At 38.3% G+C, this 23,867-nt stretch overlaps 2 protein-coding genes and 1 long non-coding RNA gene across 5 annotated transcripts in view; 2 read left to right on the top strand and 1 right to left on the bottom strand.

Moving 5' to 3' along the window:
* DSTYK (dual serine/threonine and tyrosine protein kinase) overlaps positions 1-7,480 on the top strand; it is a 61,061-nt gene extending 53,581 nt beyond the window's left edge. Inside the window, exons 12-13 of the mRNA XM_031937225.1 lie at positions 2,383-2,517; positions 2,968-7,480. Of these exons, the coding sequence (XP_031793085.1) occupies positions 2,383-2,517; positions 2,968-3,155 (323 nt within the window). The 3' untranslated portion in view covers positions 3,156-7,480. The remainder of the gene's footprint in view (positions 1-2,382; positions 2,518-2,967) is intronic.
* A 1,605-nt stretch (positions 7,481-9,085) lies between these two features.
* Positions 9,086-18,131, bottom strand: LOC105750326. The gene is made up of 3 exons (XR_001120950.3): positions 17,839-18,131; positions 12,089-12,189; positions 9,086-9,865 (listed from the first exon to the last, which is right to left on the bottom strand). It is a non-coding gene; the product is annotated as an uncharacterized LOC105750326 (long non-coding RNA).
* A 289-nt stretch (positions 18,132-18,420) lies between these two features.
* RBBP5 (RB binding protein 5, histone lysine methyltransferase complex subunit) overlaps positions 18,421-23,867 on the top strand; it is a 33,378-nt gene continuing 27,931 nt past the window's right edge. For 2 of the 3 annotated variants that reach the window (XM_023501908.2, XM_003767612.4), the window contains exon 1: positions 18,422-18,538. In XM_023501908.2, coding sequence (XP_023357676.1) covers positions 18,520-18,538 — 19 coding nt within the window. In that variant the 5' untranslated portion in view covers positions 18,422-18,519. Of the gene's footprint in view, positions 18,539-23,867 lie in introns of all 3 variants that reach the window. The other variant, XR_002770107.2, reaches the window with a different exon arrangement.

The following is a 23,867-nucleotide window of genomic DNA, read 5'->3' as shown; positions in this document are numbered from 1 at the left end:
TCTGTAGAGTGGAAGGGTTAGATTAGATGATCTTTGAGGTTCATATCCTCATCTCCATTTAAGCTCTAATATTCTCTGTTTTTAGTAATGCATAATGTGGATTAGAAGTTGGAGACTGGTGCAGAGAGACAAGGTAGGGAGGTTATTACAGAAATAAAAGTATGGTGATTAGGTTGGTAGTAGTTGGAAGAGAAGAAGGGACAACATCAAGAATAATTTTAAAGTAAAGGATAGGATTTGCTGACTACTGGATATGAAGAAAGAAGGATGTTTCAAAGCTGACTAAAGTTTTGAGCCTGAATAGTAGTAGTGCTAGTAGACAGAAGAACTAGAAGGTGGGGGGCAGCTAGGTGGTGCAGTGCATAGAGCATCAGCCCTGAAGTCAGGAGGACCTAAGTTCAAATCTAGTTTTAGACTTACCACTTCCTAGCTGTGTGACTGTGGGCAAGTCACTTAACCCCAACTGCCTCAGCAAAAAAGAAGAAGAACTGGAAGGGGGATCTAACATTAGAATTTCCTTTAGTTGGCTTCTCTTCCAGAATCTCTTCCACAGCCATTTACAAAGTGGAATAATCCAAGACTTATCTGTCTAGAACAGGCCTGTACCTTACCATGTCATTTCTTCCTTCCAAATGACTCTCGAATTGGTCTTTGTACACTAGGTTTCCATTCTATTGTCATTATTTGAATCCAGGCCTTAGTAACAAGATTGTTACTCCTATCTCCTATCCTATTGAGTTTTTATCCCTTGAGTAGATTTGCATTTTAGTTTTTTCTGTGGGTTTCTATCAGAATCTTTTTTTTTCCTGAGGCAGTTGGGGTTAAGTGACTTGCCCAGGGTCACACAGTTAGGAAGTATTAAGTCTCTGAGGTCAACTCAGGTCCTCCTGACTTCAGGGCTGGTGCTCTATCCACTGCACCACCTAGCTGCCCGGAATAACTTTTTAAAAAACATTTTTACATAATTATTTTTCATTTAGCAGTTATTTATTTTCTCTCCATCTCTTCTTTATCCCTTCTTCTGTGGGGAAAAAATAAACTTTTGTAACAAATGTGCATAATTAAGCAAAATGAATTAACCATGTCCAGAAATGCATATCTCATTCTACATCCTGTGACCTTATCTTCTGCTCTCTAAAATCATGGTTAGTCATTGCATTACAGAGTTCTTTTCAAAGCTGTTTGTAATGTTGTATAAAATTGTTCTCATCACTGTCTCATTTCACAAGACTAAACATCACTTTCATTATGTTATCGTTCTGCTCCAGACATAACAATAAATAGGTTGTTCACTAAATTAAGTCCAAAACTGCTGTGCCTGAATTTTAGTATTCTATGTACTCTGGTCCCCTCCAACCTAATTTGCCAAGGATAAGAAGTAACTTCTTAGTATATACTCTTTTTATTTTAGCATGATCTTTTTGTTTTAAAATTCAGTTCAACTTCAGTTCCAGAAAAATGCATACATTTATTTAAAAGAAATGTTCCATTTTATTTTTTCAGTTATGTAAACTTGATAGTACCACTTTACATGCAACAAATATTTTATTTAATAAAGTTTGTTTCTTTACAAAGAGCAGACTCTGTCTCAAAGACATTTCAATTCAGTGGCACAAACAATTAATTTGTTTGAAGAGACAGCAAAATGGTACAGTGGATAGGGTGAGACCTGAAGTCCAGATGATCTGTGCTTAGATCTACTACTAGGTGTGTCACTCCAGAAGGGTCACCTGATCTTTCTATCTCTCAGCTTTATCATCAGCACCCATCTTCTAAGGCCATTGTGAAGATCCAATGAGAAGATGTATCCACAAATATTTATAATATCTGTTATTTACAGAGAATAGTGTTAGGTCATGGGAGAAATCTAAAGTTGAGGTAGAAAAGGATCCCTGTCCTCATTAGAGCTTACAACCTATTTTGGGAATAAGACATGTCCTGTAAATTTACTATGTAATACTATAAAAAGTGATTGTAGGTACATAATTATTAAAAAAAAAAAAAACATGTTGAAATGCTAATTAATAGGCATTTAGACTAATGTTTTTTCTGCTATCCCTTTTTCCCCCATTGTAAGGGGAATACACACTATTGATTCTTTACTCCATGCTTTTGCTCATTCTGTTGTCTTTATTAAACTTTATTCCTGGCTGTTGCTAACTGTTGGTGTCCTTTTATCATGATCCTTAGTTTCATCAACTATGAAATGTGGATTAAAAAAAAAATCTGCTTGTCAGCCTCATAGGGTTGTTGTGACACTCAAAGTAACAAATGTGAGTGGATTCTGGGGGGGAGAGACAAAGTCCTATATGAATTTGCCATTGTGAGTGTTCTGTGCTGCTGCCCCAGTCCCTAGCTTACTCTCATCCTCTCTTAACGTAGGGAAGTATGACAATTCCGTGGACGTGTATGCTTTTGGGATCCTCTTCTGGTATATTTGCTCAGGCTCTGTAAAGCTCCCTGAAGCATTTGAAAGGTGTGCCAGCAAGGACCACCTCTGGAACAACGTGCGCAGAGGTAGGATGTCAAGCCCTGCCAGTTCATCCTGGTTTCCTTTTGTTGATCAGTGTCTGGGAGGAAGGGCTGCCTTAGATGAGCTTCTCTGTTTCCTGTACACCCTGACACAGGAGTGAGTGGTAGCACCATTCTTAGAGTTCCCAAGCTGTGAGAGAATCCATTTTCCTTTCTCTAAGACGTTTTGTATTTTTCCAGAAAAAATCGATATTTTTTCCCCCAAGATAGGCAGAAAAGATAGTTCCTTTTCCTCCAATACTATTCTAATTTCTTTCTCATTTCCATTATGCAGTTCATATCTAATACAAATCTTACTTCAACTTTAAAAAGCACAACCCTCATACTACTGTTTTTTTATCTTAAACTCCATTTGGGCACAGAAGCTGACAGAGATAGATGTCTATTGCTTTCCTACAGACTGACTGTTGTCATGTCCGCGTTTCTTCGTTTCAGGAGCCCGTCCAGAGCGACTCCCAGTGTTTGATGAGGAATGCTGGCAGCTGATGGAAGCCTGCTGGGATGGCGATCCCTCTAGGCGTCCCCTCCTTGGCATTGTTCAGCCCATGCTCCAGGGTATCATGGACCGGTTGTGCAAGTCAAACTCTGAGCAACCAAGCAGAGGACTGGATGATTCTACTTGAAAGGCCCCTTCTCTGTCTCATTCTCCCACCCTCTCTCTTCCTCTTTCTTTTGTTTTTAAACTCCCTGGTCATAGGAAGCACTTGGCATCATAGGAAGCACAGGAGGGAACTGTTTTTGGCTGTGTAACCTGATATAACTTCAGACTATCGTGACTTCAGTCAGCTGTGAGAAGTTGGATTGTTCTTCCAGCATGTTTGTCCATTCGGTATTCACCAGTGATCCAAGCTGTCCCTTTGAGCATAGACAGTCTTGATCACAGATAAAAGCTTAAGAGTGGGAGATTTGGCCATGGGAGCCAGAGCAAATTCCACCTCCTCATTTCTAAGATCTATAAAATTTTTCCAAAGCACTGGATGGGGTATTATGATGTCAGTAATATAGACAACATTTGGCTGACTTTTGTGGTATCAGAAATTAATTGGTTGGTTCCATCCAGTGGTCAAGACAGATCCTCAGAAATGTCAAGTTTAGGTGATGGAATTTGGGGAGAGGAAAGATGAGAGAAGACCAGAAGGAGAAAGAGAATTCTATAGACATGTGTCTGATTCCTGCTAACTGTAACCAGAGCTTCTTGATTGCAGTAGCATAAAGTTTTGAGTTTGTGTGACTGTAAATAAAGTCAGCAATCTTCTTTGCACTGCCAGATGTTTACATTTGGGGAGGAGGTGAGATCTTGTTCTTTTGGTTTTGAGGCTAATTTCAGATAATAGTGATACTTGGAGGTTGGAGGGTGGTGATATCTGAGTAGATCTGACCTAGTTTAAAATGTTTGGGTAAGACCCAAGAAATAAGAAACACCTGGAGGTCATTGGCTCTTATAGGGGTTATCTGTGTTCAGACCTCCTGGATAGATAACCAATTTGTGTTTTTAAATATTTGAAAAACAAATCTTTATTTTTTGAATTTAACACACTGATATTTTAAAATCCTGCTTATTGTCAGATGTTTTAACCAAGCTTTCTTCTATTGCTTCTTCTTTTCTCTCTCTCTAAAATATTATTTGCTAGGAGACAAAATAGCAGATGAGAAAGAAAAGAGTCCTGTAGCAGGTTCTTAAGTGTGCACAATTACTGCATAGATCTGTCTGAGTGGGAGGCTCCCTCCTTCCCTCTTTTTGCAGTTAGCAGTGGAACATAGAAATGTCCTTGAGGAGTTTTCACACAGAGATAGTGAAGGGGAAGAGATCTAATTCCTGGTATATATGAAGGACTTTGGACACCTCAGTTCTACTCAAATCTTGGCTTCAAGCTTTTCTGGATCCTAGTGTATCAGCTACCCAATCCTTTCTTTTTTTAAATAAGAATAAGAAGACAGAATTGACATGATTGGTTGACTACAAGAAGCTTCTCTCTGTTACTCAGTTCCTGTTTCCCAGCAGCTGTAATCTGCTTTGCTGTGTTCTGTTCTTTAAATGTCTGGAATACTTTGCAACTAGGATCTTTCAAGTTGGCATTTCTTGCTGGAATTTTCTAGTTAGAAAGAGTATCTTGATTATTAACAGAGCAAAAAAAAATGTTAGAACCTAGAGTTTAAAGTCTAGTCTGATTGACTCTTTAGCCGTCCTGAGCAGGGGCTGTGATGTGTAGTTCCTCAGATGTTCCAATTATAAAGACCACCTTTGAGTTGCAATGGAAGACATTGTCAACCATGTATCTTTGAGTCCTTAGACATCACATTTCTAGTAGTAGATTATCTAGTGCAGCTTCTCTACTTCGGTAAATGACTTGGAACTTCACCATCTGCTGTTACTTCAGGATGTTATTTATATTCTTACCAGTATTAACAAGTATTCTTTTGGGGCTCTGTAGGTACCAGTATCTTTGTGGAAGAGAGAACCTAAGTCTTCAATTAGGGAAGGTGGGGGTTTGTGTTTATTCTCTTGGAAAGTAGAGAATGTACAGAAAAAGATAATAGCACAGACATCTGTTTTGTGTAGACTTTCAAAAAAGTCTTGTACAATTTCTGCCTTGTAACTATATTCCATACATTTTAATCAGTTGCAATTAGAAGAAAAAAATAAATGTCTAGACTGAGTTTAGTATTCACAGTGCAGACACCCACAGCCTCTTATGTTCTTAGCTCATGGCTACATTCACACACATCAGTGTATTCCTTCTTCATACATCAGATTTTTTGATTCAATCCAGTCTTTGTTGGTTTGGCCTTTTGATTAATGTTTCTTTGCTTGCATACTTCTCTATGTGTCTGTGTGAGCATATGAATGAACATACATGGTTTATATCTACATAAACTATAAATATGTATACATGCACATACATATATGTATACATGTCACCCCACCCCCCCCCCCCCCCGGGAGCCAGAATGAGATTAAGGACGAAAGGAATCTGAGAAAAGCAAGGTGCATACTGTCCAAGCCAGTCAGAACCTTGGATGCTTGGAGGATTACTTTAAACACTCGGCAAGTCTAGTATAGGAAGGAATATGTTCGCTTTTGGTTTTTTGTTGTTGTCAGCTATATAATTATATTGATTTTCCTTCATCTTCGGATATCACATTGTTGAGATGAATGAAGTCATGAATTGTACTGTATTGGATTGTTCAATGACATTTTTTCCTGAATAGTATTTTGGCAGGTTGTAAAGACTTGGGATACATACATACCCAGCCTAGTGAAGACAGTGTTTGTTTGGGGGAGGGGGAGAAAAGGAGGAACTCATGGAAAAATTATCCTTTTCTATACTCTCTTCTAAATAAAGTAGCATAGCTAATTGGTTAGCTTCAGCCTGAGAATACTCACCTCACATTAAATGTCAAGGGTCTTCTAAGTCAGTTGAAAATAAGGAACACTAAGAAGTTAGGAATCTCAACTGATAACCTTGCTCTGATTCCCAGAAGCAAATACAGACTACTGAAAGTTGAGGAATGCTTACAGAAGGTGCTACATAGAAAGATCTTGCTCTCTTGCTCATAGGACAGAGCAGCCTCCTTTCCTCAATAAACCTTCCACTTTTCTAAAAGCCAGCCTCATTAGGAAGGTGCTAGCTGTTCAGAGACTATCCAAAGATGGAATTATTTTCTAAAAGATTATCTTTTAGGACTAAATGCCGTTCCCAAATTATTTTAAATTTCAGAATCTTAAATGTTTGAGGGATAGAAACGAGAATGTTAGACTTAGAAGTTAGATGAGTCACAGCTGTTGACTATACTATTCTGTCCTTTGCTACATTTTAATGTCTTTGAAAAGACTTTAAGAGAACAAAAGGACCTCACTTAAGCTTTTAGAAAAGCTCTGTTCTCCTTACAGGTAAAACAGGGTGATAACAAGTGCAGAAGGGTGGTAGGTGTTCAGCATCTGATTGCTCTAAACAATTTTTTGGAACCCAGAGGTTATTAACTGCACAGAATAAAACTTTCTTCATTGGCTTATTTTTTTTTACACTTAGAAGCAGAAGAGGAAGTGTTTTCTTCTGGCTTTTTCAGGAATATTGATGCCCTTGTAGCCATTTCTTGGAGAGAATGGGTTAAATATTTGATTTATATATGGTGATGCCAAAGTCCTGCCTTGTTAGTGTAGGGTCAGCAACCCTCCCCTGGTCACTGAATAGCTGCTTTTCTATCTTTACTGGTTTTCCCCTCCCCCCTCGCCCCCCTCCCCCCTCCCTTTGGAGGCTTAATTTCTAGATTTGCTGGGAAAACAACCTTTTATCTTTTCTAAAAATAAGAATATTTTTTGCTGATTCCCAGTGGGTCTAGAGCTGGGTTGGGGGAGAACTGAAGGAATTGAAAATTCCCTCAGGACTTCAAGTAGTACTACTGCTCTCAAAGAGGTTTTATTTTTAAATTCATTTATGTGCTTTGTTAACATTAAGTTCAATTACAGTAATCACAGGGGCTCTGTTAGTGTGTGTATGTATGACATGCACCTGGTACTAAGAAGGGCAACTTACCAAGAGAGCTGAGGAAAAAAATGGTCAAAACAGTTTGTTGTATAATGTCTTCGTGTAGTGCTTTTTGTTTATTTTTGTCTTAATTTTAAAGGACTGATGTTCATTACAGTGTTAAAGGAAAATGTAACAAACTAAGTGTTTAGGATAAAAGTGCAATAACAAAAGAAATTACTTTAGAACAAACTGATTCTTATGACCTACTTTGTGCTATACCAAGTTCTTTTCATAACATTGTTACTGCAGGGCCATATCGTGTGTTTATTTTTTAGAGACGCGACTGTGGGTTAAGACTTCATTTAGTGTAATTTTGAAATGGTCAGGTTTGGTTTTTATAGATTATTCTGTATACATGTTGGAATACACCAAACACCAGATGTGCTGTATAATAAAGGTCACATTAACGTTTTAGGTTTGCTTCTGTCTTACCCTGATATTTCTTTCTTGAATCCATTTTGTATCCTTGAATCTACTAGTAGAGTTTGGAGTAGTAGAAACTCTACTTTTCTATCTTTGCAAAGTCTCTGGTCAATCAAGCAATGCCTACTAATCAAGGTAAGTGCTGGGGACACACACAGACACAAGTGAATTAATCCCTGCCTTTGATAAAATAGATTATCTCCAAACAGAAGAGTCAGACAATGTTTCTCATCATCATTAATATCAGCTTACTGCCTATATTGGGTTTCATTTATTTAGTCAACATTTTGATATCTACTTTGTGCAAATGACTTCATCTTTAGGGCTAAAAATCACTGAAAATACAGCCACCCCTCTAGCCCAATATTATTGTTTTATGGATAGATGGGCAAATATAAGCATTGAGTAACCAGGTGCTTTTAGGGCCTGATCAGTTCTGGAGGGCAAAAGTGAGTTATATGAATTTCTTCTTCATTGGCTTCCATGTGTAGTTCTTCCCTTCTTCTTGGTGCCAAATTTTCTTACTACTTCACTGTACACTCCACTCCTTAGGTTTTTGGAGAAATGGAGTCTTTTTCTGCCAAGGTCTCAGATTCCTCCCTCCACTTCACTTTGATGGGAAACTGCTCTTGGGTAACCACATGACTTGCTGGCTCAGCTGATGTCTCTAGGTTATAACTAGAGGTAAGGACTAGGGTAGATATCCCTTTGGACTTTAAAACACATTAGGTGCAACGACTTTTTATGGTCATTTTACTAAATATGTGTTTAGTGCCAGAAAATTCTTTTCTCCTTAGAATGGAAACATTTCTTTATGGTGTCATATTGTATGTTACAGCCAATTTGCAGCATTTTTTTTAGATGAAAAAAAAACTTTGATCATCATCACAGGCTTTTTTAAAAATAAAAATTAATAATTCTTAAAATTTTCATATACTTAAAAAAGCTGACTCTTGAGTTTAAAAAAAAAAAAAAGGGAATTCCCCCAATTTAATGTAATCAATGTAAAAAGACCATAAATCTCTGATGATTTCTTGAGTGGAAGAACAAGAAAATAAATCACAGACCTGAGTAGAAGGAGTGCTTTTTCATATCTGCCCTAATATAAGAGCATAAAATTAAAAAGTTGCCTCAGACAGAATTGGATTTATACATTGTTTATTCACCATGAACACAAAGCAGGAAACAAGTCTCCATGGCTTAATGAAGTTCTTATACAATGTAACCAAGTTGTAAATTTTGTTAAGAGCAATAAACTAAATTTGTGAAAGATGAAGTTTAAGCATTCAGATTTATCACTTCATACTGGAATTGGATTTCCACTTGAAACTGAAATATTTTAAATTAAAGAATTTAAATCTGGTTAAATATTTTCATGAAGAAGTATATTTATTTGTAAATTGTAGCCTCACTTAACATATGAATTAAATTTGAGTCTTAAAGGTATTATGAGCTCAAGTTAGCTTCAAATTGACATTTAAGAAAAGGTTAAAAAAAAAAGACTACTGACTGAAATGTTACCTTCACTTTCTGAATTCTTAAAATGAATCAGACTTGGAAAATGAGAAACATCACAAGCATTATTTGTGAACATTTAGTGATTTTTTTTTTTTGCATATACAATAATTATTGTCCATCAGGTATTGCGGAAAATCTGAATTAGATACATTTGTAAATTGCCAAAATGTGATTTCATTTGCATACTACCCAAATAATCACTTCAGGGTCACTGAAGAAGAAAATCTGGCAGAATTGTCTTAAGACTGAAGATTTAATAGTTACTTATTTTGATAGTTAGAATTCATTCTGGACTAAAACTAAAGACACAATATTCATCTCTCCAAAAAGACAATGCACATTTTACTCCCTTTTTAACTACATCGTAAAGCAGCATTTTTACTGAACAATAAGAAAATCAAAGTTTAGAAAGTGATTGGTGTTTGGTCTTGCTTTTGTAGTTACATCTTTAAATCCAAGGGCAGAAAAATTAGTGAGTTTTCATTCAATAACAACAATCACACTGATTATCTTCAAAGATATTTCGCATAACATTTATATATCTCTTTAAATATAGTCTTACTGTGAATTGATTTTATTTCGATGAAAATGAACGGGGAAAAAAAAAGCAATTTAATGAAAACACATTCCTGTATGATTTTAGTGGTCTCCAGGAAAAAAGCAGAAACACTTTACAAGAGGAATAATTCTGCCACCCTTGGACAATAAACCAAAGGTACAGTTTTCAAACTGTCTCCTCTTGGCTGTATGTCTTGGAATTCTTTATTCAGTCTCTGAACTATGCTTCTGTTTCCATCTGCTCATCCTGAATTTTGACCTCAGCACTTAAATTTTCCAGGTTCTGCACTCCAGCAACGGTTTCACTAGAAAAGCAAACCAAAGACTTAGCTTTTCATATTTATTAATTTCTGAAGAGAAATGGTTCATAACCTTAATATAAAATTTTATAAATTCTCAATATGATAATAATTTTGTTAGTATTTACATTGAAGGAATTCAATGTTGGAAGGAAAATCTTCACCTTTAGCCTTCAGATTAACTGTTGGCTATGGAGCAATTACCACCCTATATGTGGGAAGTTCCAGCATCGTTTCTTAAACAATATTTTCAGATTTCTCTACATTTATATTTTTTGTCACATTCACCCTACTCTGGGGGGAAACAACGTTAATTCATAATCCCTATGTTAAAAAATTTTTAACCACAGTATCTACAGTTTTAAATATTTTGAATTGGGATGCTTAGTTTCATACAGTGACTTTTTTTTTTGTAGTGGTTAATAAGTCTTGAGAGATGGCTTCCAAAACATACCAGTAACAGAAGGACTGTCATTTGCACTGAAATGTATGAATTTGGAATATATATATATATATACGCATACATACAAACATCTCTAGTTCTTCTTAGGAGAATATATATATATATATATATATATATATATTTATTTTATAATTTCAAGCCAATCAGAACAAAATTTCAATCTAAGTGCCCAGCTCTAAAGTCAATATTCTTTCTATTCTTAGCAAAGATATCTTTCTCCATGGTTTTTCTCTCCAATTCCTGTAGTTGCATTCAGAACTATTAAGCAGTTTTAAAAGTTAAATAATGGGAACTATATTTCCCAACAAAGAAGAATATCTTTGTTAAGAATAGAAAGAGCTAGAGGACCTGAATTAAAAGCTGTTTGTGCAATGGCGGCTGGATAAGGAGGTAATAAATTTCCTGTCAAGAGAACTCCAATCCCAAGATAAGCACCTGTAGATGTATATAAATTTGCTTAGGTATCTAGAGTCAGGAAGACCTGAATTCAAATCCAGCCTGAAGACTAGCTGTGTGACTCTGGGCCAATCATCTGAAATGGAAATAATGATAACTACAAAGTGCTTAGCAGAATGTCTGAAACAAAATAAGTACTATACAGATGCTAGCTATTTTTATTATTATTATTGGTTTTTCAAAAGTTTACAAAGCACTTAACCCCACCCAACTCTATGAAGGGACAGAGCAAATATCACCATTTTATAGATTCCCCCCCCCCCCCAATTCCCACCAACTTTTAATTTTATTTTAAACCATTTTTGTCAGTATTTTAGGTACAAGGTTGGTAGTTTACTACTGTTTTACTTTGCATGATTTCTAAAAATCAAAGTTTGGACAATTTTTCATATTACTAACATTTCATATTTTCTCTTTAAAATTATTCATAATTTTTGATCATTTATTCATTGGGAAATAGGTATTTACTCTAATAAATCTATCAGCTCCACAATCATTGATTATATAACCCACTCCAATGCTTAATCATGGTAAGGAACTTGAACCCTTAAAGCTATACCAGAGGAGAACAAACTCTGGCAGATTCTACCAAGTTAGGCTAAGCATATAGTTCAGGTTATCATTAGAATCTTGGCCATTAAGTGAAATTTTTTTTTAGGCCAGAGGATTTTGTGACAATCATCTACCATATAAAGAGGTGATTAAGAAGAGATAGATTCACAGTGCACTGCTAGTGGAGCTATGAATTGGTCTAGGGATTCTGGAGAGCAATTTGGAACTATGTACCCAAAGAACAGTACCCTTTAACAAAGATATCCCCAAAAGAGGAAAGAAATTCATCTATTAAAAAATATTTATAGAAGTCTTTTTCATAGTAGTAAAAAATTAAGTAGATAACCCACCTACTTTAGAATGACAAAACAAATTTGGGTATATGAATACAAAGGAGTATTCTACGTTACGAGAAATAATGAAATGTACAACTTCAGAGGAAACTGAGAACAACTGTATTAACTGATACGATCAAACAAGCAGAAAAATCGTTGGTTGACATGCTACATTTTGTGAAATCCGAATCACTGATAACTACAAGTCTATCTATTTGAATATTTATTAAATGTCTAAGTAGAAAACACCTGAAGACAGATAAAAATCTAACTGGGCATTTAATATATTAATTAATATTCAAGTCCTTTCTATCATTATTTGACGTCATCCCCACTAAGGACAGTATTGATACCTACTACATATAAGATTTTCCCTGTCTTTATCAATGGCAGCATGCTTCATGGGAGATGCAGCAGCATTACCTGAATCACTGAGGGCTGGTTGACTTCTTACTGCAGCAAATTGTAGATCTTGGAGGTGGATGAAAAACTTGAGAAAAATGCTGAGTGTAGAACAATTTTCCCTGTAAAGGACAGACCAAAAAATGGAAATAAAATGAAAGAGGTCTTTGTAGTAGGAAGCAATAGGGAATATCATTAATAACGTATGCATTGTTTGGGGAAAACCAATGGAAAGAGACTTCTGGGAGGTAATTTGACATACTGGGAAAAAGCACTGGGTAGGATTAAGACTTTGGTCCTAGACTTGGCTCTGGCACCATTAAGCTACTGTGGTTCTAAGAAGACAACTCTACATCTCTGACCCTTAGGTTTCCTGATTTGCAAAATAAAGAGGCCATTCTTCCAGCTCCAAAATCCTATGTCTTCTACATTCTACCTATTGCAGTTTACTCATCTAAGTATCAGCCTACTGGGAGTAGGAAATACCACTTGTTAATGAGTCACCAAAACCAAAAAAGCATGAAGAGAAGACAATATAGATCCTGACAGGGATAAAAGTTTTAATCCAAGGAATAAATTATGATGTAAAATTGTAGGAATGCTCCTTCTGCCCTTACTTGTCTTCTCTGCCTCATTCTAATAGTATTTCAGGATGTCAAAGTCAAGTTAGTCCTCTATCCTAAAGTACTTTTCAAAGTTTCACCACAACTGCTGAAATGATGATACTTCAATACTGGATGGAAGAAGGTGGGTCTCAGGGCAGTCATGGTATTTTTTCTAGCTTGGTTTCCCCCCACTCCTGATTTTCTCTTCCCTTCCTGGTCCCAATGACTCAAAAGACTGCAATGGAATAAACTGATTTCTGGAAGTCTTTTCATTTGTTCTTTCCTCTCTAATCCCACTGCTACTGCTCTATTCAAGCTCTAATTATCCTTCCCCTGGATTTTTGCAATCATCTGCTAATTGATGTCACTGACTGGTCTTTTTCTCCTCTACTTTACACTACACAACATTGTGACCAAGTAGTCTTCATTTAGTACCATTTTGTCATTTTCTGGTTTAAAATTTCAGTCAAAGGAAAACTGAAAAGGATGTTATGAGATCATTTAGTCCAAGTCCTTAATTTTACATATGGATTAAAAAAAAAATCACACATTAGAGATGGGACCAGGATCCAGCTTTATCTGAACACCTAATCCAGGCCTTTTCAACAATTCATTTTTGTATCACAAACATCTTATTACAGTGTACCACAGGGGTTGATATGCAGATTATTGAATGAATAAACATGCTGTCCCTTCTAAATTTCGAAAACTGTGCTATTTGACAAGAATAGTTTTAAAGGGTGAAGGCCAGACAACATCTGTGCCCAAACCTTAGTCTATTTGATCAGATTCTGTTGGCTAATGTTTGGGAAACTGAGGACTTTTTATTTAACTTTGTATCAAATGAGTGATTTCATTTTTGGCTTGGCTGCAGCAGGAAGAACTAGGAATGACATAAGAAAATTATTAGGAGGAAAATTTCACCTCAACATAAGGAAAACTTCCTAACATAATTGTCCAAAAGTGGAATATGTTGCCTTGAAGAGTAGTTTTTCATCACTGGAGGTCTTTAAGTGAAGACTAAATGACCACCTGTAAGGGGTACGATAAATGAGACTCCAGGTCAGCTTAAACTAAATAAGCCAGAAGATTTTTCTTATTGTGACATAATTCTGTAGTTGGCATTGGGTTAATATTCTTCCTTAGTCTCCTTTCCCCCAGATCTTTCTTTCTTTTTCTGTAACTTAGTTAAGCTGCTTTTACTGTCCAAATCATTATTCTCTAATTGTTGATAATCTATGACCTTACTGCACAATCTAATTAGATGCTATGGTGTGAGTTCTCAGAAAGCCTTTTTCTCTGATTCAATTAATGTGTTTTTGGTATCTGTCAGCTCTTTTCAGCACTGGGACTGTAAAATTCTGCTGTAGCATTTCCTTCCCCCAGACTCATTCACTGTGATTCCTGGCAGCTGCCCAGGAGTGTCCTGGAAATATATATATATAGTGCTTTGAAGTTTACATACACACACACACACACACACATATATATAGGGAAAGACATATTCAACTCTTTATATATATACACACACACACAAACACAGGTATATATTTTAAGGAGATATATATATATATATATATATATATATATATACACACATACATACATATAGGAGAATACTAGGATGTTGAATGATCTTGAAATTATTCCACATGAATATTGACTGGAGGTGCTTAGCTAGGAAAAGAGAAGAGTAAATATGAAACCTGTCAAATGTTTGAAGGGATTAGATTTGTAACCTTGAACAAATCCTTTAACCTCAGTTTCTTCATTTATAAAATAAGGGGATTAGATGATGGATATGTTCTCTCCCAGTTTTAAATTTTAATTCTATGACTTTTTAGATTAACCAAGGAATATAGAGCTAAGAGCAATTGATGAAAGTTACAAGAAAACAGGTTTCAGAATCTAAATATGAAGCAAAATATCCTTAAAATTAGTAAATTTTCAATTTAAAATTATTTCCCCTAGTAGTAGAAAATATCACTAAAGCTAATATAACTATGAGCTCATAGTTATAGAACACACCAAAGTTTACAAAGCACTTTCTCACAACAAAGTAAGGTAGACAGTCTTATTATTATATTTAAAGCTACACAAGTAAATAGTAGGACTAAAGTCTTTTGACTCTGTGTCCAGGATTTTTTCCCACTATATTATGGCAGTTTGTGTGGATTTTTTCTTTGATAGGTATAAGTTTTAACTACTGGAATGTGTGTAAACTTCAAAGCACTTTATATATTTGTACCTTAAAATATATATACCTACACACACACACACACACTTCCAGCTTGTTGATGTTCCTTCTGAAAATATGGTGCCTAAAACTGAACTCAATATTCCAGAAGAGGTCCAACCAATGTGATTGTGGTAGGATGATTATCTTGCTTGTTGGGCTGCTATATCCCACTGTGGTTGTGGTTGTGATTTCTTAGAATCTCCAAAAGCTTTTCCACAACAGCCATTCTAGTTCCACATCTCTATTATCCTGTATTTGGTTCTCCCCCCACCCCCCCATGCACATCTTTACAATCATCTCTATTAAATGTGATTTTGTTAACTAAAACCCATTGCTCCTGAATACTGAAATCTTTTGGGATTCCATATTTACCATTCAATTTATTAGTATATCTGTTCTGTGCTGCACAAATTTTGTTAAGTATGCCAATTAGACCTTCATCTTAAATCACAAATAAGAATGTTGAGCAGAACAGAACAGTGAGAGATCCCTGATTGCTGGGAGGCTTCCTTCCATGTTGGCAAGCCTCTTTGGGTTCAGTTATTTAACCAGTTCTGAACCCAAGCCCATATCTTGTCCATAAGGAAACAAGAAACTTAGTCATGATGGGTTTATGATGTCTATCACATTCCATGTCCAAAAATGGAAAACTGGATAGTCTGGTACAACTTGTTCTTAAGTCAATTCATGCTCACTCATGATCACTTTTTCCATTTCTAAGTGATCACAAACCATTCTTTCAACAATCTGTTCTAAAAATTTATGCAGAATTAATGTTAACCTCCCAATCTTCCTGTTTCGAACATTCTGCTTATTTCTCTTCTTTTGGCACCCAAGCCTTTTCCTATCATTTTCCAAAGATAATGGATAGTGGATTAGTTATATTTATAAGTTGTCTCAGAATCATGGGGTGTAGTGATCCCAGATGCAGTGACCAAAATATCCATGTGACAAACAATAAGTATTTACTGAAGGCCTGACCCAAGTAACCATTGTCTCTAGTGTATTTTGTCTGTTTCTATATAACACATTCTATTTCTGAAACACATGTAGTATTGGGAAACCATACCAATTTTGGATTTAGGACCTGGGTCTGAAGCCCATCTACTAGGAAATGATGGAACAAATTAAAGTATATGAATGTGATTAAATACTATTGTGCTGTAACAGATGATCAAAGGGATAGTTTTAGAGAAATCTCAGAAGAACTGATTCAGAGTAAACTAAACAGAACCCAGGGAGCAATTTATTTAGCAATACTGTAAAAAGTCTTTGAAAATATTTGTAAACTCTGATCAATAGGATGATAACCAACCACAATTCCAGAGGACTCATTATGAAACATACTATTCACATCCAGATAGGTGAGAGACTTATTTGTTTTGTCTTGTTTTGGGTACAGACTATGTAGTAACTTACTTTGCTTGACTATTGTTGTTAGGTCATTTTAGTTGTATCTGACTTTCAGTTGCCCTGTTTTGGGGTTTTCTTGACAAAGTTATTGGAGTGATTTGCCAATGACTTCTCCAGCTCATTTTACAGAGGAAGAAACTGAGGCAAACAGGGTTAAATAACTTGCCCAGGGTCACACAGCTAGTAAGTGTCTGAGTTGGAATTTGAAATCAGATCCTTCTGACTCTAGAGCTGCAAGATTTATCCATTATCTTAACTGCTTGACTATATATGTGTTTATAACAGAGGTTTGGTTTTGCTGCTTTCTCAGTGGGAGGGAGAAAACTTGGATCTGAAATTGAATAAAACTGAATTTTTAAAAATTAAAGAAGAAATGTCCAAGGGGATTATTCAGAGAAACCTGTATTAACTGATGCAGAACAAAGTGAACAGAACTATCCAAACAATTTATATACTGAAAACGATCAACTTTTTAAAAAAGTTTAGGAACTGATATAAAAAAAGGCTACCTATCTCCTGATAGAGAAGAGGTAGACTGCAGCATAGTATTTTTAGAAGTGACTAAGGCAGTAATTTATTTTGCCTGACTATATATGTGTATAACTGAGGGAGGAGATGAGAAGAGAAAGTTATTTGGGAAAAAAAAAAAATTAAAAATAATGGCACACACTTTACAGGGCCCTGTGAAAATCAAATGATATAATGTATAGAAAGCACTTTTAAAATCAAGTAGTATCTAAATATCAGCAATTAGTAGCAGTACAGACAACGCTGGGTTATGACTACTGTATGAGTATGAGTATGAAAACTTTTGCTGCACAGGCAGAATTCTCCCCAGAAAATGTTTTCATCAATATTCCAAAATGAGGAGGTCCTATCTATCTGGTTCAGCCCTTTGATTACTGTCAAAGGGGACACCTAAGACATTCCCTTTTACCCATTAATAGGCTCTTCATGGTTACTACAAACGACATACTACACACAGACGCACAATTTTCTAACCTCCAGCAAAATGCTACTCTGACGGCTGCTCAGACCAATGAAGCCCGAAGCCCCCTCCTTGCATCTCTCCAGGCTTCTCCAAACCTCGCCCTCTCCCAAGCACCTTCCCAGCCAAGGACACCGGCTTCCTGCAAGTGCCAGCAGTCGAGCTTTCCCGCGGCGTTTCATTCCAGCGCCTCTACGGACGCCCTAAGTGGCCGGGTGGGGGTCCCCTGCCCCCTTGGATGGTGGCTCCCCAAGGAGCCTGCTATCGCTACCTGCTCAGCCCCTGGCCCGCACGCAGAAGCGCTCCGACAGCCTGCGGGACCCAGCAGGTTCCGGCCTCACTCTGGCCCACATGAGGACGCTGCGGTCTCATGTACCGCCCGTCTCGGCTAGGGCGGGGGGGAGGGGGGGGGGACTTCCCGAGCTCTCCCTCCCCGGCTCCCCCTGCCCCCATCGCCGGGGCCCTCCTCCTCTCAGGCTGACCGCGGCTCCTTCCCTTCTCCTCCCCTCAGGGACCACCCCCTCACCGTGTGGCCCGGCCGCCGCGGCGATGCTCGGACAAAGGACGCGGTCCTCGGGCCTTCGCCTCGGCCGGGAAGGGCCCAGGAGTCCCTCCCGCTCCAGGAACGCAGCAAGAGAGCAAAAAGGAGGCCCAAGCGGAGCGCCAACACCCCCTTCCTCTCGCTCCAGGGGCGGGCAGCTACGCGCACACAGGCATTTCCGGGCATCCGTCTGTCACTCGGGAGCTTTTCCGGTTATCCTTCCTCTCCTCTTCTCCCCGCGTCTTTCGGTTCGGAACTGCTGCGACGCGGCCTCACGTTGCGACACGGAACGTTTTGACGAGGCATCTTGTGTGTCTAGATTTTTTGCCCTATGGCTCCAGTCGCTTCTATTAGCTCAGCCACTGATATCTGGAACCTTATCAACAGGTCACGCATTTTACCTCGGCAACTTCTGAAAGACTCTTATTCGGCGTCTCACGCGAAGCCGCTGGGCTTCTTTCCAGTTTAGGCATTGTCTTAGACAGCCCCACTTCTCAGCCCGGGAAAGGGGCAGGAAGCGGAAGCGGGAGCAAGAGCGGCGGGGTCCTTCGCCCTGGCGAAGTCCCCAGCGTCTGTGAACATTCGCTGCGTCCGCTCCCTAGACGCGGCCCCAAGCGCGGGGTGGCTGGAGGCGGAGTCCGATCCTGGCCGCGATAGTCCGCCGGGATGAACCTGGAGTTGTTGGGTGAGAAGTGGCGGACCCTTCGGGCCGGGCCCCGCGTCCGCGGCCGGCTGCTCTCGGCCCGGGGCGAGCGGCCGCCGCCGGGGGGAGGCGACTCGCTCAGTCCTTCCCGAACTGTCCGCAGGCGGCTGCGGAGTCTGTGCCTCTGCGGGGTGGGGAGAGGGGCTCGTCCGGCGCTCTCCGAAGGCGCCCTCCGGTAGTCTCTGCTGCGAGTGCTGCGGCTGCTCGGGCGTCCGCGCTCAGGGGCAGAGACCCAGGGGTTCGGGGGCGGTCTGAGAGGGGCGGGCGGGGGAAATCCCTCCGCCCTTACCTCGGTTAGCGAAGCAGGCGTCTGTTAGCGCCCGGGAGCGTACGGGAAAGGCAAGAGCGGGCCCTCCTGTCGGGGATGCTGGGGGGAAACTCCCGCACCTGGGAGCGAGGGGCGCGGAGCACCGACGGGATGCTTCCGGGAGGAAGCGGAGGGACTCTCAGAGCGAAGCCGCTCGGGTAACGGGGCTCGGAGAGGCGTCCGGAACCCGGTGCGATTGTCATCGAGCTGGGAAGCCAGGGAAAGTGGGGGCTGTGAAAAGGCAGAGCCGAGAAACGGAGCGCGTTGTGGGCGGAACGGCCGGCATCGCTGTCCTCCCCAAACAGCCACATCTCAATGGGAATTCTGTCAAATAAATAGGTTATTTCCCTCTCTCCAAGTTGTCCTTTTCTCTTTGTCCACTTTCTTCGCAAAGTTTATTGCCGACGTTTTCTCCTGCTTCCCCATCAGTGTTTCCTTATCCTCTTCCTTGTCATTGTCCTCCTCGTCTGTAAAGAATGGGGAGGAGACTACAGTATAAGAACACTTGAAAGATAAGATAGTAGGTTCCGAGTTGTGAAGGGCTGTGATCGGAGGGTGTTAGATTTGATGCAGAGGCTACAGGGAGTCCCTGGGGTTTATTGAATTGATGGATGCGACATAAGGAGAATTACCTGGATTGCTGAATGGGGATGGACTAGATTGGGAGAGATGGAGAGCAGGGAGAGTTGGTGAAGGCCTGCGCCATAGTTTATGGCAGTGTCAGAGGAGAGAAAGGGGTATGTATGTACGTGAAATGGACAGGACTTGGCAACTGATGGGATGTGGACGATGAGATATGAAGAGTAACAATGGGGTAACAATGGGGATGGAAAGAGAAAAAGGCAAGAAGAAAAATAGGCCTTGCCCTCCTGGAGCTTTATGCTTCAAGATGGCCAAAAGTGGTTTGAACTGCCTCAAGAAGTCATTAGTATTTCCTTTTTGGAGGTCTTTAAGCAAAGATTAATGATTCCTCCCCCCACCCCCCCCACCCTATTTATAATGGAAGAATTTGTTTCAGATGAGGCTTGGTCTAAGTAGTTTCTGAAGTTCCTTCCAGCTCATAATTCTGTCACAACTTTTCCAGTTCATATTCAATCTCTCTCTCTCTCTCTCTCTCTCTCTCTCTCTCTCTCTCTCTCTCTCTCTGCAACATCTATTATTCAAATCTCTCAGTTTACCTTCCCTTCTCTTCTACATTATTACGGTAGCCTCCTAATTGGCCTTCCCAATTCTAATCTTTCACTACCTTTTATATTCTGCTGCTCAAGTGGTTTCCCTTAAGTGTAGGTCTTCCCTTATCTAACACCTCCTCCCTCCCCTTTCCTTATTATTGAAAGGATTAAATATTAATTCCTTTGTTTAGCTACCCTTCGTAGTTTACTCATTTTTAAACTTTCCTGTGTGCTCACATTTTATTCCTTTCCATCTAATTTAGGGGTTCTCAAACTACGGCCCTCGGGCCAGATGCAGTAGCTGAGGACGTTTATCTCCCTCACCCAGGGCTATGAAGTTTCTTTATTTAAAGGCCCACAAAACAAAGGTTTTGTTTTTTACTATAGTCCCGGCCCTCCCACAGTCTGAGGGACAGTGAACTGGCCCCCTATTTTAAAAGTTTGAGGACCCCTGAGGTGGTATGAACACACATAGTACTTTATCACTCTTTTTGTACGTTTTTCTATAGCTTGTCCACTGTATCTTGAATGTTTCACTTCTGCTACTTTATTTCCCTAGCTTCTTTCTAGACTCAAATCTTCTGGTCCCTCCATTTGCTAAAACATTCCTCTCTTGTCTGCCTTCTATCTATTTTCACTCTATTTTGTGTGTATCTATATTTTTCATTTACCTTTTGTATATATCTCTTTTTTTTTTATTTTTTTTATTTTTTTTATTTTTTTTTTATTTTATTTTATTTTTTTTTTTATTTAATAGCCTTTAATTTACAGGATATATACATGGGTAACTTTACAGCATTAACAATTGCCAAATCTCTTGTTCCAATTTTTCACCTCTTACCCCCCCCACCCCCTCCCCTAAATGGCAGGATGACCAGTAGATGTTAAATATATTAAAATATAACTTAGATACACAATAAGTTTTGTATATATCTCTTGCATGTTGTCTCCCCATAGAATGTGATCTTGAGGGCAGGTACAGTGTTCCTGCCTTTCTTTGTATCTATAGTATTTAACACAATTTCAGCAAGTACTTAATAAAATGCTTGTTCACTGACTGAAGGACTCTTGCTTAGTTTACTAAGAACAATTCATGCCATGTCAGACTAATTTCAGTTTCCTTTTTAATATAAAGGTCATAGACTTATATATAATAATTGTCTTTTAGATGGTAGACATTTCAAAATATTTTTGGATTCTGATTTTATTATATAAAGGTATATTATTATTTCAGTAAAGCATTTGACAGGGTGACTCATGATCCCTACAAATATGAGGTCAAAAAATTCAGAGTGGATAAATCACAACTAGATGTTGAGCTTTCAAGTGAAAAGAACGACAATGGATCTTTACCTCCAGGGAGGTCTTTAATGGTCTTCCCCAAAGACTCATTCCTACATCTTAAGAGGTTTCCCCGTTGAACATTTTCATCAGTTTTATGAGTAAAGATATTGAAGAAATACTTTTCTTATTTTTAAATAACCTATGCTTGTTGAATGACAGAATCTGTATCTAAAAAGATATCAAAACAATGGGCCAAATCTAAGTTTCATTTTAGGTTTGACTGTAGAATATTAAGTCCTTTTCTTTTCCTCAACTATTTCCTCCCATTACGGTATCTTTACTTTTTATATACTTTTAAATTTACTTGTTGTTTTCCCTTAGGAAAAAATCCTTAAAATTCTTAGAGATGGGAAAGTTTTCTTTTTGGCTTTGTTTCCCTAATGCATATTTAGCACAGTGATTAGCATCTCTTAATGTTTTTTGATTGGTTATTGTTTAAGTTTAGAAAATTATATGGAGATAAGGCTTTCATGTGGAAAAAATGTAGGGGCTTTTGCTAACTGCAAGTTCAATATAAATCAGAAACATAATGTGTGAGACAAAATTGCATTTTTCTTTTTTTTTCCATTGGTACTTAGAGATAGGATTGGAATGGTAAGGGAATCATTAGGGTTTTAGCTAGATATGAAAGAAGTAGATAGCATTTAAATATATAGAATAGGGAGTCCAGGATGAATGCTAATGTGGAAATGCAAAGTAGCTATAGGAATATGTAAATTGGTTTGATAAAGGGTTGGGGGGGAGATTTAAGACTGAGAGGTGAAAGACATGGATTCCTAAAATTCACGTAAAAGTGATGACCTAGAAGAGATCTCTTCTCCAATGAGTTCTGGTAAAGATCTGAATAGGTCTTCAAAGGAAGTAAATAAATACCCAACAAAAAAGGCAAATCCAAAATTGATGTTGGGAGAAGCTTCCTAACAAGTAGAGTTCTCGAAAAGTATAGCTACTTTGGTAGATAGTTGGGTAGATACGCCCCTTTAAGGATCTTCAAGCAGAGGTTTGGGTGCCCACTTGTTGAGTCTTGGGTCTTTGGGGGTTCATAACCCCCATGAATTGGACTAGATGGCAACTGAAGCTTTATTTGCTGTAAAATTCTGTGAATCATTTGATTCATGTGGATGGTTACTTTCAATAATGAAGGTTGAGATTTTTTCTTTTTCTTTTTTTTTTTTTTTTATTTAATAGTCTTTTATTTACAGGATATATATACATGGGTAACTTTACAGCATTAACAATTGCCAAACCTCTTGTTCCAATTTTTCACCTCTTACCCCCCACCCCCTCCCCTAGATGGCAGGATGACCAGTAGATGTTAAATATATTAAAATATAAATTAGATACACAATAAGTATACATGACCAAAACGTTATTTTGCTGTACAAAAAGAATCAGACTCTGAAATATTGTACAATTAGCTTGTGAAGGAAATCAAAAATGCAGGTGTGCATAAATATAGGGATTGGGAATTCAATGTAATGGTTTTTAGTCATCTCCCAGAGTTCTTTTTCTGGGCATAGCTAGTTCAGTTCATTACTGCTCCATTAGAAATGATTTGGTTGATCTCGTTGCTGAGGATGGCCTGGTCCATCAGAACTGGTCATCATATAGTATTGTTGTTGAAGTATATAATGATCTCCTGGTCCTGCTCATTTCACTCAGCATCAGTTCGTGTAAGTCTCTCCAGGCCTTTCTGAAATCATCCTGTTGGTCATTTCTTACAGAACAGTAATATTCCATAATTTTCATATACCACAATTTATTCAGCCATTCTCCAACTGATGGACATCCATTCAGTTTCCAGTTTCTAGCCACTACAAAAAGGGCTGCCACAAACATTCGTGCACATACAGGTCCCTTTCCCTTCTTTATAATCTCTTTGGGATATAATCCCAGTAGTAACACTGCTGGATCAAAGGGTATGCACAGTTTGATAACTTTTTGAGCATAGTTCCAAACTACTCTCCAAAATGGTTGGATTCGTTCACAACTCCACCAACAATGCATCAATGTCCCAGTTTTCCCGCATCCCCTCCAACAATCATCATTATTTTTTCCTGTCATCTTAGCCAATCTGACAGGTGTGTAGTGGTATCTTAGAGTTGTCTTAATTTGCATTTCTCTGATTAATAATGACTTGGAGCATCTTTTCATATGACTAGAAATAGTTTCAATTTCTTCATCTGAGAATTGTCTGTTCATATCCTTTGACCATTTTTCAATTGGAGAATGGCTTGATTTTTTATAAATTAGAGTTAATTCTCTATATATTTTGGAAATGAGGCCTTTATCAGAACCTTTGACTGTAAAAATATTTTCCCAGTTTATTGCTTCCCTTCTAATCTTGTCTGCATTAGTTTTGTTTGTACAAAAACTTTTCAGTTTGGTATAATCGAAATTTTCTATTTTGTGATCAGTAATGATCTCTAGTTCTGCTTTGGTCATAAAATCCTTCCCCTTCCACAGGTCTGAGAGGTAAACTATCCTG

The sequence above is a fragment of the Sarcophilus harrisii genome, chromosome 4 (genome assembly GCF_902635505.1).
Source record: "Sarcophilus harrisii chromosome 4, mSarHar1.11, whole genome shotgun sequence".
NCBI lineage: Eukaryota > Metazoa > Chordata > Mammalia > Dasyuromorphia > Dasyuridae > Sarcophilus > Sarcophilus harrisii.
This window is presented reverse-complemented; position numbering and strand designations above follow the sequence as displayed.